Source organism: Sinocyclocheilus anshuiensis, unplaced genomic scaffold (genome assembly GCF_001515605.1).
Source record: "Sinocyclocheilus anshuiensis isolate Anshui unplaced genomic scaffold, SAMN03320099.WGS_v1.1 scaffold48, whole genome shotgun sequence".
In the NCBI taxonomy this organism is placed as follows: domain Eukaryota; kingdom Metazoa; phylum Chordata; class Actinopteri; order Cypriniformes; family Cyprinidae; genus Sinocyclocheilus; species Sinocyclocheilus anshuiensis.
The window spans coordinates 543,352-557,549 of record NW_015554124.1 but is presented as its reverse complement, the minus strand read 5'-3'; the positions used below and the strand labels follow the sequence as shown (position 1 = coordinate 557,549).

The window sequence follows — 14,198 nt, the reverse complement described above, 5'->3', positions numbered from 1 at the left end:
TTTTTCATATGTTTTTCATTATAATCAAGCATGTTTACCCCCAAAATTCTCATTTTCATCACTGTAATGTGATTAAAAAACTGAAATATAAAATATTAGATTTATAAAATACATTTTTTATATTAATTTATTTCTCTCTCTCTCTCTATATATATATATATATATATATATATATATATATATATATATATATATAATTTAATAAATATATATACAGTGTGTGTGTGTGTGTATATATATATATATAAAATCACATCAAAGTGAAAATATATTTTTATGTACATAAATGTTTTTGTGTAAACCATGTTTTTTTTGTCAGGATTCCTTGATGAATAGAAAGTTGAAAAGCACAGAAATTAATAGATAGTTGAAAAGCTATTTATTTGAAATAGAAATCTGTCAGTTTTGATCAATTTAATGTGTCCCTGCTGAATAAAGGTATTAATTTCTTTCAAAATAAACTTTTACTTACCCCAGACTTTTGAATGGGAGCGTATAATCAAACTATAATTATACTTATATTGATATTAAGTAAAATAAATTGTAACTTGTAAGTTATTTGGACATTATGGTAGAAAGTGTTGGACTGCAAATAATTTAACAGTTTATCTGGATGCATTATGATAATGATAATTTTGGGGGAAAATGTGGTTAGTTGTCCTGAAATGCCAATGTCACGATGTAAAACCGCTTCATGGTCCTAAAATAAGCTTAATTTTCTTTATTTTGGGGTTGAAATGTGAGCTGAACGTGTTTTCCTGTGATTCACCCACACAATGACCTAATGCTTTCCCAAATATACAAACTGTTCCCTGTTCTGCTCACTCGTGCGGGATGCCAGATCTGATGATGTCATCGAGCGTGTGGGCGGAGTCTCATGGTCGAGTGTTTAAAGTGGACAAGAGTGTGTGTTCCTCCGCAAATTATTTGGCGTCCAAATGACGCATTTGTGTTTGAATAGTCAGCATAAGCTGTGAAATAATTTCTCTGTCTCTCAGGTTGTGCTCTAAGCTCCAGATCCAGTCCCAGACGGATTCTGCGTATCTTTTGGAGTCCTTGGCTGGGAATTTTCATTACAACAAGGACAACCGAGCATTTGAGGTGTGTGAGGTCACTGTGTGTGTTAGGAGACGCACATGTTGACCACAAGCACGGAAATGACATGATCAGAATGAAACGGTTGCAGTTAATGAAGCCTCTGTCAGTCAGGTCAGAATTAAAGTCAAAGAGTCAGCAAAGCTCAAGTCAAAAACCAGATTGGTAATTTGTTGTGTGTGTGTGTGTGTGTGTGTGTGTGTGTGTGTGTGTGTGAGTCCGATAAGAGGCTGGATATTGTCAGGACCTCATGAGTCAGATTACCAATAAACCGCTGCGCTTCAGAACAGCAGGAGCTTTTAGAGTGGCGGGATTGAGTTACAGAGAGAGAGGAACTGAGTGAATGAGAGGAAAAAGCACTTCTGGAGACAACAGACATTCATAATGGGACATTTTTGTAAAAATCAAGGAAAATAAATCTTAAAGAAATAGTTCACCCAAAAATGAACATTTGTTCAAAATGTACACACCCTCAGGCCATTTAAAATGTAGATGAGTTTGTTTCTCCATCTACCACACCACTCCACTCCATCAGTTAATGTCTTGAAAAGTGAAAATCGGTGTGTTTGTAAGAAAGAAATCTATTAAGAAAGATTAAGAAAGAATTAGAAAGCATTATGGACTCGTATTTTAGCCAGAAGTAACAGTTTGAAGATAAAAACATCTAAATGATGGGTTTGTTTCTTGCAAACACGCAGCTTTTGACTTCTCAAGATGTTAACTGATGGACTGGAGTGGTGTGGATTACTTGTGGATTATTGTGATGTATTTATCAGCTGTTTGGACTCTCATTCTGACGGCACCCATTCACTGCAGAGGATTCATTGATGAGCAAGTGATGTAATGCTACATTACTCCACATTTGATGAAGAAAAAAACTCATCTCCAGCTTGGATGGCCTGACAGTGAGTAAATGTACAGCAAATTTTCATTTTTAGGTGAAATATTGCTTTAAAGTAGATGTGGTTTGTGAACACAAGCCAAGGAGCTCTCTCTCACACACACACACACACACACACACACAGATTTCCTGGCGTGATCCAGTGATTGAGTGTGTAAGTGGAATTTGGATTAAGAGGTGTCTCTGTGAGTCCGGAATGTTCTCGGAATTTTGGTTCTGGTTCTGATAGATTACGGCTCACATCCTGATTACGAGTGGCTCCGAGACTTTTGTCCTGAAATGCCGTTTCTGAATGTGTTAGGGGTTTTGAACTACAAATGCTGACGAAAATGTTTCAAGAAGTCGAACAAAATCTTTTTTTCATAGACATCTTGTGCGATAGAAATTATTTAATGCAATTGTTTTTTTTTATTCCGAAAATGCAAAAAGTTTTCTTTTTTAATGTTTTTATTAAAGTGTAACAATGAGAAAACAAAAATCGACAGCAAAACAAAACAACGAAATGCAAAAAAAAAAATCCATCATAACATTAACAAGAAATATATTCAGAAAAATTAACAAAAAAATAAAAATACAAAACAACAATAGATAAAAAATATATTTAAAATGTTCCATAATTAAACAGATAAATACATTTAAATTAAATGCGCAAAGCTGACCTCATATGTCATCCGCCCAGAGCTGCTTCCGTGTACAACAGTGAGCACAAGCTAGATTCAAGTGATATGGGCTAATTTAAATTTTTGGGTGAACTAACCCTTTAAATCTCGCTATTATTAATTCATTGCAATTCTAATGTTTTTTTTCTGAATTGTGGGATATAAACTCAGAATTGTGAAATATAAATTTGCAATTCAGATTTTTTTTTCTCACAATTCTGTTTTTTTTCCCCACAACAGCATAAAAAATAAAAAAACATTTTTATCTAACAACTCTACGTTTACATCTCACAATTCTGACTTTTCTTCTAAGAAATGTTTATATCTTGCAATTCTGAGTTTATATCTTGCATTTCTAATTTCTCAGAATTGTAAGCTAAAAAAACTACTTTCCACCACAGTATAAAAAAAATACAAAAAATCTTCCATAGTTCTCTTTCCTTTATAAGAGAAATCAAAGTTGAATAAACTGATGTGACATAAAAGACATGCATAATATAACTTCAAACAGACTGATTTAGCAATATAGATGTCTTGTTTGTATAATGCAAGACCAGGATGAGGTTTTAAAAGAGATCAGCACAGTTTTTATAGAAAAGCAACTACCCACACCTTACAAAAACACACTGTGAAGGTACCATGGTATACTGAATGATTGCCATATTCCAATTTAATGGTACTCCAATGCACTGTAGCCTATTTAGTATTGTATATGAGATTACCAATATAGCATGTCAAAACTCTCTAAAATAACCAATACTCATTTGCCATGGCATTCAGGTGGCACCCATAGATACTGCCAAGTTAATGATCGCGTGTCTGGTACTTTTTGTTAGTCACGTCTTCAGATTCCAGTTGCACAACAGTTGTGTCCTAATGCCCATGTGTCATTGTTTTGTGAAAGCATATAATTATCCGCCGCACTAATCATTATTCTTCCGCGTGTGTGTCATTTCCTGTTTACATTAATTAGAGTTTAATCAAAGTTTCGCTGAAGGTTTTTTTTTTTTTTTTTTTTGCTCCCCTTCCCCGAATTCTACTACTGCGAAGGCTTGGCTCATGAATATTAATTACGTAACGGAACGTTCGGCGGCCGTTAGTATTGCGTGGTTGGACGTCAGCCAAATGACGTCAGTCTTACTTAATTCATATTTATAGCGTGTTTCGTATATTTATGAGGAGGCGGAGTCCGGCGCTCAGGACAGAAAGAAATAAACGGAGGCGCGGCGGCGTGAGGAGGAACACGGACGCTCGCGGAAGACACGCGTCTCTAACGTTACCTGCGTAACTTATCTGAAGAATTAGAGCTGCTTGTCCAGGTTAGTGGAGCATACTGCAGCTTTTTTTTCACCTCACAGACTGTCCAGGTTGGTTTATACTTAAATCAGGCATCTGCTACTGCTGTTGTAATTCCTAGATGTTATTATTGATCTATGGATACTACTACTAACATATGAGGGAGGTGGAGGATGAGGGATTGTTTCTGAGTTGTTGATTTCAGTTCCAGACCCCCGCCCCTATTTGTGTTCAGACTGAGTTTTAAAGCCTATAATTAAACGCAGTTGCTGAAGCTGCTATAAAAAGTTCACTGCGGTCATCGGAAGACAACGCTTTACTCACGCAGTTGACAGAAAACACTTGTTTAACTGTCGTAAGACCAGTGTATACCAGACCAGACCAGATAAGACCAACATCAAAATAGACCTGCAGGGGCCAGTTGGATAAACTTAGCCTCTTAAAGGGATAGTTCATCCAAAAATGAAAATGTGATGTTTATCTGCTTACTCCCAGGGCATCCAAGATGTAGGTGGCTTTGTTTCTTCAGTAGAACACAAATTATGATTTTTAAGTCCAGCCGTTGCAGTCTATTTTTTTGAGAGTAAAAAAAAACATGCACAGACAAATCCAAATTAAACCGATAGACTGCAACGGCTGGAGTTAAAAATCATAATTTGTGTTCTACTGAAGAAACAAAGTCACCTACATCTTGGATGCCCTGGGAGTAAGCAGATAAACATCAAATTTTCATTTTTGGTTGAACTATCCCTTTAAGACCATCCTATGTATTAAGAGCTAGTTTGACCAGCTAGGAGTTGAAAAAGTGGTAATCGGTCTCTACTTTTTGGATTCAAATTAGAACAATCTACCGTTTTATGTAACTGACTTTACAAAGTTATGACCAGTCTTAAAGAAGAAGAAAAAATAGGTGACTGATTTTTAAGACTAGATTTATGCAACTGACACCTGTTTAACAGTGAACGTTCTCAGAACTTTGGCTAACGTTCTGGCAAGGTTCTCTCAAAGTTATATTAACGTTAACAGAGTGTTTGTTCAAAGTCATTTTTGTGTCTTAATAATATTCTTAAAACATTTATACATTGTTCGTGGAATGTTTTTCTGAGATATTTTAGCTGGACGTTCGACTAACGTTTTTTTTTTTTATGTTACTAACGTTACTTGTTTGGAATGTTTAGAGAACATTTAAAAGTAACATTCCCATAATGTTTGAAAATGATTAAATGGAATGTTTACATAACCAACCAACCAAACAAAAAAAGTTTTTAAAACATATTTAAAAAAAACTGGGTTTTTTGAATGTCCAGAGAACATTCAGAAATAACGTTTTCATAACTTAATGAGAATGTTAGCAAATCGTTCTTTTGTAACTGTTTCAAGACAAACATCAGACTAAATCAGTTCTGTTTTGAAGGTTATGAAGGAGTGTGTGCTTAATATGGTTTAATGTGCTGTATGGTTTATTGTGTGCTTAATATGGTTTAATGTGCTGTATGGTTTATTGTGTGCTTAATATGGTTTAATGGTCATAATATTTGTCAGGAATGATAGTTATGCTAGCTGTGAAATGCACTAGTGAATGATTGATCACAACAATATGTCAGTAGAATGATAGGATATTATGGTGTAATTTTAAACAATCCTAAGCATTCACATTTTCTGTTCCTTTCTTAATTGCACCATTAAATAATCACTGGAGATATTTTCTGCAATACTGACTGTGCGCATCATTCTCTCACACACACACACATACGTACATGTTTACTTCAGTATCAAAATGTGGACACTGCATTGGCACCTAGCCAAGTCCATTTCCACCATGGAATAAAAAATAAGGTAATTGCAACTTTTCATCTCAAAATTAAGACTTTTTTTATCTCACATTTCTGAGTTTATATCTAACAATTCTGAATTTTTTCCCCTTGCCGTTCTGAGAAAAGTCTAAATTGTGAAATACAAACTCAAAAATCTGAGAAAAAAGTCCGAATTGTGAGAACAAAAATAATAAATTAAAAATAATAGAATAAATTAAAAAGTTACAATAAGAATAAAAAGTTATAATTTCCTTTTTTAATTTTTATTTCATGGCGGAAGCAAAAAACAGAATTACGAGATGTAAACTCAGAATTCTGAGAATGAATTCATTTATTTTAAATTGAGATGTAAAATTGGAATGGAAAAAAAAAAATAGAATTCCGAGTTTATATCTCGCAAATTAGACTTTTTTTTTTTTTTTTCTTCTCAGAATTGCAATAGACTAAATCAGTTCTGTTTTGAAGGTTATGAAGGAGTGTGTGCTTAATATGGTTTAATGTGCTGTATGGTTTATTGTGTGCTTAATATGGTTTAATGTGCTGTATGGTTTATTGTGTGCTTAATATGGTTTAATGTGCTGTATGGTTTATTGTGTGCTTAATATGGTTTAATGTGCTGTATGGTTTATTGTGTGCTTAATATGGTTTAATGTGCTGTATGGTTTATTGTGTGCTTAATATGGTTTAATGTGCTGTATGGTTTATTGTGTGCTTAATATGGTTTAATGTGCTGTATGGTTTATTGTGTGCTTAATATGGTTTAATGGTCATAATATTTGTCAGGAATGATAGTTATGCTAGCTGTGAAATGCACTAGTGAATGATTGATCACAACAATATGTCAGTAGAATGATAGGATATTATGGTGTAATTTTAAACAATCCTAAGCATTCACATTTTCTGTTCCTTTCTTAATTGCACCATTAAATAATCACTGGAGATATTTTCTGCAATACTGACTGTGCGCATCATTCTCTCACACACACACACATACGTACATGTTTACTTCAGTATCAAAATGTGGACACTGCATTGGCACCTAGCCAAGTCCATTTCCACCATGGAATAAAAAATAAGGTAATTGCAACTTTTCATCTCAAAATTAAGACTTTTTTTATCTCACATTTCTGAGTTTATATCTAACAATTCTGAATTTTTTCCCCTTGCCGTTCTGAGAAAAGTCTAAATTGTGAAATACAAACTCAAAAATCTGAGAAAAAAGTCCGAATTGTGAGAACAAAAATAATAAATTAAAAATAATAGAATAAATTAAAAAGTTACAATAAGAATAAAAAGTTATAATTTCCTTTTTTAATTTTTATTTCATGGCGGAAGCAAAAAACAGAATTACGAGATGTAAACTCAGAATTCTGAGAATGAATTCATTTATTTTAAATTGAGATTGGAATTTGGAATGGAAAAAAAAAAATAGAATTCCGAGTTTATATCTCGCAAATTAGACTTTTTTTTTTTTTTTTCTTCTCAGAATTGCAATTCTAAGAAAAGGTTTTGGTAGATTTGATCAGGTTTTTGTACGTCTGGGTACAAATTTGTCCCCAAAATATGTTTAAGTAGACACACATGCTCACACACACACACACACACACACACACTCACTTTCCTTAATCAAATAAATTCCTGAGCCGCAGGGCTGTGTGACGGGAAACAGAATAGCTCAGGAGTGTGTGAGTGTGTGTGCACAGATCCAAGAGACCCGAGGATTGTGGAAAGGTGTGTTGCTTGGAGCCGTTCTTTACTCAAGAAACATTTGTGCAAAAAAATAAAAAGAGTCTGTGTCCCAGAAAATCGCTGTGCTTTGGAGAATACCGATTAGATCGAGATCTCCGAGAAAATCAGAGATCTCGGAGAGAAGCAGATATTTGTGTTGTGCTTTGTGTAAATGTAAGTTATCATGTAAGAATGAGCCGCGGATCAGACGTCTGGACAGGTTTGATGTGAACATGGAATACCTTGAGACATTTTACTATGATTCCCATTGAAGGATTTCTTTGGGTCAGGAAAGACTTTGTGCTTACAATCATCAAATTAAGGGTTTTAAATGTGTTTTATCCTTCATTTGTTTGGAATATGTTATACTGTCTCCCTTAAAGGCAACACTAGCATCACCAAATAGAACTGCAATAGTAATATACAGTTTCCCAACAGAAGTCCATGTGTAATAAAAGCTATAAGCCAAAGTGTTTTTTCCATGGTTTTCTGAGGCTCCGAGACAGATTATGTGTTATCTGAACATTTGAAATGTGCATTTTATAATAGTTTTTTTTTTCTCTCTAAAAATGACACCATTTAAAGTCAACATAAAGTAACCAATTGAGTAAAAATGAATATTCAATAATTGTTTGCATGATGAAATGTATGTATATACATTTATATACAGTGTACAGGGTTTATAGTCATTTTTATAATAAAAATCTACAGAAATATTTATTTTATTTTTATTTTATAAATTATAAAAATCACTCAAAAATAAAATCTACATAAAATGTATTATTTTTTCATAAATATTATAAATTATAAAATCTCTTATACACGCACACATACACACATATATATATATTATACAAAAAATTATAAATATCTATCTAGACATTTTTATGTATGTATAAAAGTCGTTTCAGAGGTGCAGCATGGTATTCGATTTTTAATTATTCTGTTTTGATTAAAAATGATAAGGCACAATATTTTTCTTTGGAATAACGTGCTCTGTTGAATTGTCAACAATAAGACATGTATGTATTAGAAAGTAAATACAACATTAGAATGTGTTAGGAAAGTAAATACACCATTTTGATTCCCTTTTACTTTGTTCTTGAAGCAGCACACAACTTTTGTTTGTAGTCCTGTTTGTAATCCATAAAAATAGTGAAACGTATTCATAAAAAGAATAAAAACAGTTCTTGTGAGCATTATTTTTTCTTCATCACCCCGTCTCTCTCTGTTCTTCAGGTGAGCTGCCTGTGTGTCCTTCACGATGTTTGTGGCGTTGCAGCTATGTGTGTTGGTGGCGGTTTGTTCTCTGAGCGTTTCGGCGTCTCAGTCCCCGTCTTACGGAGAGAGAGGCTCTGATCTCGGCCTGCAGGTGTTTTTGCGTGTGGTCCAGGACAAACCGCAGGAGAATGTGGTCCTGTCTCCTCACGGCGTGGCCTCTGTCCTGGGCATGCTGCTCCCCGGGGCCCACGGGGACACTCGCCGCCAGCTTCTCACAGGCCTCAAATACAAGAAGACAAGTGTGTGTTTGCTCTGGTTTCATTTGCAATACTTGTGCATTGAATTGCTCAAAAAATAGGAATCTCAAGTCTGTAAATGACATCTCCAAACTGATTTTTGTGTGTTGATTCTGCTCTCAGGTCCATATAAAATGTTGCGGAAGTTGCATAAGGCCTTGACGACCAAATCCAACGCTGATATTGTGACGATTGCCAATGCACTGTTCCCCAACGAGGGCTTCAGCATGAAGGAAGCCTTCCTGACAGCCAACAGGGAGAACTTCATGTGTGAGAGTCAAACCATAGACTACAGCGACCCAGAGGAGGCTGCAGAAACCATCAATGAATGGGTGAAGAACAGCACCAAAGGTACAGCTGACCCCTGCATCTGATACCCTTACCTCTAACCTGCATTAATTAAAAAGGATTTTTACAATACAATATCTCTTGAAATGTCATATTTATCCCTGAATAAGCTCTTAGCCCTGAGAGCTTAATTTTTTTTTATGTTAAATATGTAACTTGTAGAATATTTATATTAATAGTATAATAATGTAATAGGCACTTTCCATGAATAGTCTACAAACTGGGTTACCATTATTATTTTTAAAGTATTAGAAGCACAAATCTGTTGAACCGATAATCAATTTATGTGGTAGAGAAATATTTGTAATCTTACATTTTTGGAATTCTTAATCTTTAAAAAATTCCAAATTTATAGGATGTTTATCAATAACTAAAAAACAACATTTGGTTAAAATGTACAAAATGTGTCTATTTGTTTTTATTTGTTTATTACTTAATTATTCATCTTAAAAATATTTTTCAAATTCTTAAAAGAATAAACAATATTTTTCTTCAAATTATAGAAAGTATCATTTTTTCAATAACTTTATTTGTTTGTTTTATATTTATTTATTTATGAATTAATTATTAACTTAATTGTTAATCTTAAAATCATTTTCCACATTATTATAAGAAAAAATAAACTTTATTTAATTTATAAAAATTAAAGGTAACTAAAACAACATTTTGTTCCAGTATACAAATGTAATTTGTTTATTTATTTATAAAAAAATTAATACATTTATTATTTAATATATTTTTAATATGAAAATTATATAAGAAAACAAATGAATAATTTTCTTGAATATATTGGAAGTTTGTCAATAACTGAAAAATGACATTCTAATTTGGCATATTTTATTTTAAAATGACTTATTTAAATTACTTATTATACAAACTATTGATTTATTTATTACAAAATCACTCAAATCAGGATTATAAACTGTATTCACTTTTTTATGGCAAAATCTCATACAAAATGATCACAAAACAAAAACAGCTGATATTTATATTTAGTTTGACCTCTTGATGATGTCCTTTCATTGACAATTTGTTGGAAAAAGTGTGTTTTTTAGGCCTTATTTAGTACTACATTTGTGTGAAGTGGCAACTAATTATAATATTAATATTGTATAAATATATGTAATATTAATATATATAACCTGCTCTGTTTTTTTTTTTTATCAGGCCAAATTCCCAGTCTTGTCAAGGCAGATATGTTTGATCCGGTTATGACTCGGTTGGTGGCTGTAAATTCCATTTACTTCAAAGGCCTTTGGAAATCCCGTTTCCAAGCCCAGAACACCAAACCCAGAAGCTTTACTGCAGGAGACGGGAAGACATACAAAGTTCCCATGATGTCCCAGCTCTCTGTCTTTAGCATAGGTGAGATTTTCTCGCAGGTTGCATCAGATATTACACTCACACACATTCAGAACTGTTGAGTAATACAAGATTTTCCCGCCACGTGATTCATGCCATTGTCTGGCTATGTGTGGAACTGTTTTCCAGAGACGGCGATGCAATAAAAACGTGGCTACTTTTTAAATCGCTGGGAACGCTGGAGTATTTTAACTTTACAATTCCTCATAACCCAGCAGATGGGAATAAAATAGTGTAAAATGTGAATTAATTGAATTCTAATGCAAACGCCAAGAGTGTCTGGCCATCGTCAGAAGCATTTAATCCATGAAAACACCATAAACTGCTGTTTTACTAGTTTTGATATAAGCACTTTACAAGCAGAATAAAGTGTTTTATAGACCGTACGAAAGGATTGCATTTCTAAAGTTCACAGGGGTGACTGGGATATGATCCACACGCGCGTGTGTTGGATATTGGTTTTTGAGGAACATTCATATGCTGAAATTTAGGTTAATAAAAGTGTACCATTTGACTCTTTATTAGCAGCATAAATGTATTTATTTGTTTTCGTTCTCTCTGCAGGTCAAGCAAGCACTCCAGAAGGTTTGAAGTATACAGTGATCGAGCTGCCGTATCATGGCAACAGCATGAGCATGTTTATTGCGTTGCCGTCAGAAGAGGCCATGCCCCTGTCAGCCGTCTTGCCGCACATCTCCACAGCGACCATCCAAAGCTGGACCAAACTGCTGGTCCAGAGGAGGATGCGCCTCCTGATGCCAAAGTGAGATTCCTGTCCTTAGCGTTATCCTTTAATATTCACTTTCTTTTTTCCCTCTGAATCATTCGGCATCTTTTGGATGATGCAGTGTTATTTTAGAATGAATTAATATAGAATGTATTAATTATTATAATATTTAATCAATATTAAATCTTAATATTGACTAATTAATGTCTATATATTTAGTTGAATATTAAGTCAATTATGTCAAAATTGAAAGTCAAAATGATGCAAAAAAATATAAGATGCTAAGTCTTAGTAAGATAAACAATTATCACATTTTGTCATAAATATGACTTTATCTAATTTTGGTCATAATTGATTTTTATCTTATAATTTTGACTAATTATAATTATGACTTAATTTGTGATCATTTTGACTGTCATAATTGGGACTTTTTTCTCATAATTATGATATAGTATGTCATAATTTTTCTATCTCATAATTATGAATTATTATTGAATCATTTTGACTGTAATAATGACTTGTATCTCATAATTATGACTCAGTATGTCATAATTGTGGCTTTTTATCTCATAATTATGATTTAGTATGTTATAATTACAACTGTTCTGACTTAGAATATCATCATTTGGAATTTTATGTCATAATAACTTTTGTATCTCATAATTATTACTTAGTATCTTATGACTTTTTGATATAATTATGAGATAATATTATAATTATGACTCGGTATGTCATAATTTTGACTTTTTATGTCAGTCACATTTGTATCTCGTAATTATGACTTGGTATCTCATAATTTTGACTTTTTGTGATAATTATGAGATCATCATAATTATGACTCAGTATGTTATAATTTTGACTTTTTATGTGAGTCACATTTGTATCTCATAATTATGACTTAGTATCTCATAATTTTGACTTTTTTAGATAATTATGAGAATCTTATAATTTTGACTCAGTTTGTCATAATTTTGATTTTGTCATAATGACATTTGTATCTCATAATTATGACTTAGTATCATAATTTTAACTTTTTGTCAATTGTGAGATAATCTTATAATTATGATTTAGTATGTCATAATTAACTTTTCTGACTTAGAATATCATCATTTGGAATTTTTATTTCATAATGACTTTTGTATCATAATTATTACTTAGTATCTTATAATTTTGACCTTGTCATAATTATGAGACAATCTTATAATTATCTCAGTATGACTGAGTATGTTGTAATTTTGACTTTTTAATCTCATTATTATGACGTTTAATCTAATATTTATGTTTTATTTAATTTCAGCTGTATTTCAATGACCAAAAAAAACTGTTTTAGGATTTTTAAGTTTAGTTTCAGTTAACAATAATACAGTTAGTTAACAATACCACACTGGTCTGATCTCTAGTGAGTCTCATATGGATTCATGATTTGCCAGTCAAGCAGCACTCATGCTTTCTCCTCCTCTTCTCCGAGTAGATTCACAGCAGAGGAAGAGGTGGATTTGGAGGGTCCTCTCACAGCGATGGGAATCAAAGACATCTTCAGTCAGATCAAAGCTGATTTCAGACACCTGAGTGAGTGACAGCTGTCAGTCATGTGCAGCATTTTCTTCATAAGTTCATTTTATGTGCATATGTTTGTGTTTGACCGAATGATATCTTTGACTGTTGACTGTGAACTTCAGCCGCATGAATCACGTCTCTCAGTGAAGTGAGAAAATGAGTCAGAGTGACTCTGTTAGTGCTCTGGTCACCATCCAGAGACGCTCCCAGCTCCGCACAGCTCCAGATAATTCTCCTCAAAGCCTGTGCTTTATTACCATAATTCATGCTGTTAAGCCACAAACTTTAACTTGAATTGCAGTGAGCAGTGAATCACTGTGCCATTTCACTTTAAACTATAAAGAAACTTCACAATTCACTCAGAAATGAAGTCTATCATCATTTACTCAGCCACATGTTGTTATCTATTCAGTGGAACTTTTCCATACAAAGACTGTCTGTCAGGCTCCAAGCAGGATCAAAAAGTATCATAAAAGCTCTTTTTGGAGCTTGACAGGCATGTTCAGTATGAAATGTCATTGTACAGAGAACGGAAGAAAGTCATTGGGGTTTGGAATGACAGCAGGATGAGTAAATGATGACAGAATGTTTCTTTTTTGGTGAACGATTACTTTTACAGGATTTAAAGCCCTTCACATTCTTAAATCTTTCATTTAAAGGCACAATATGTAAGATTTTTTTATTAAAATATCCAAAAACCACTAGAACAGTGTTATATATTTTGCTGACTTGTGTACTTATACTATCCCAAATGTTTCAAAGAATGTTTAAATCCAGAGAAATAAGCAATTTTAACTAGTGACACGGACCGTTTCCATAGTGTCATTGTGTCGCCTGCCAAAGACGTCATAACCCCTCGATTTCCGGTTTTGTTTTGTAGAAAACATGGAAACACCAAAGACGCTTTAATATGTTGTACGTTTTAATATACCGGTGACGACCGCACAGAGTAGCATTATAGCAGAACTTTCAAATGTATCTAGTATGACAAAACAGCGCTGCTTTACCCCACATACGCACGACCGGAAGGAGCAGAAGTGGTCGACTGTGGCATAATAAAAGCTCCGCTGCTTTCGAGCCGTGTGTCGCGCTCGTTCAGCGGCCTCGTTTCGCTTCGACGGCTTTCAGCCTCACCCTGCTTCATTCTACTACGTTAATAAATCATTAGCTCATCCATGAACATGATTTCTGCCC

The 14,198-nt window shown here is 33.5% G+C and overlaps 1 protein-coding gene across 2 annotated transcripts in view; it reads left to right on the top strand.

Annotated features, from left to right (window-relative positions):
- Nucleotides 1–3,839: 3,839 nt before the first annotated feature.
- Nucleotides 3,840–14,198, top strand: part of LOC107670088 (glia-derived nexin-like) — a 13,487-nt gene continuing 3,128 nt past the window's right edge. Inside the window, exons 1-6 of one of the 2 annotated variants that reach the window (XM_016462567.1) lie at nucleotides 3,840–3,974; nucleotides 8,733–9,013; nucleotides 9,134–9,361; nucleotides 10,526–10,723; nucleotides 11,285–11,483; nucleotides 12,919–13,016. In XM_016462567.1, the coding sequence (XP_016318053.1) occupies nucleotides 8,758–9,013; nucleotides 9,134–9,361; nucleotides 10,526–10,723; nucleotides 11,285–11,483; nucleotides 12,919–13,016 (979 nt within the window). In that variant the 5' untranslated portion in view covers nucleotides 3,840–3,974; nucleotides 8,733–8,757. Of the gene's footprint in view, nucleotides 4,023–8,732; nucleotides 9,014–9,133; nucleotides 9,362–10,525; nucleotides 10,724–11,284; nucleotides 11,484–12,918; nucleotides 13,017–14,198 lie in introns of both variants that reach the window. The other variant, XM_016462568.1, reaches the window with a different exon arrangement.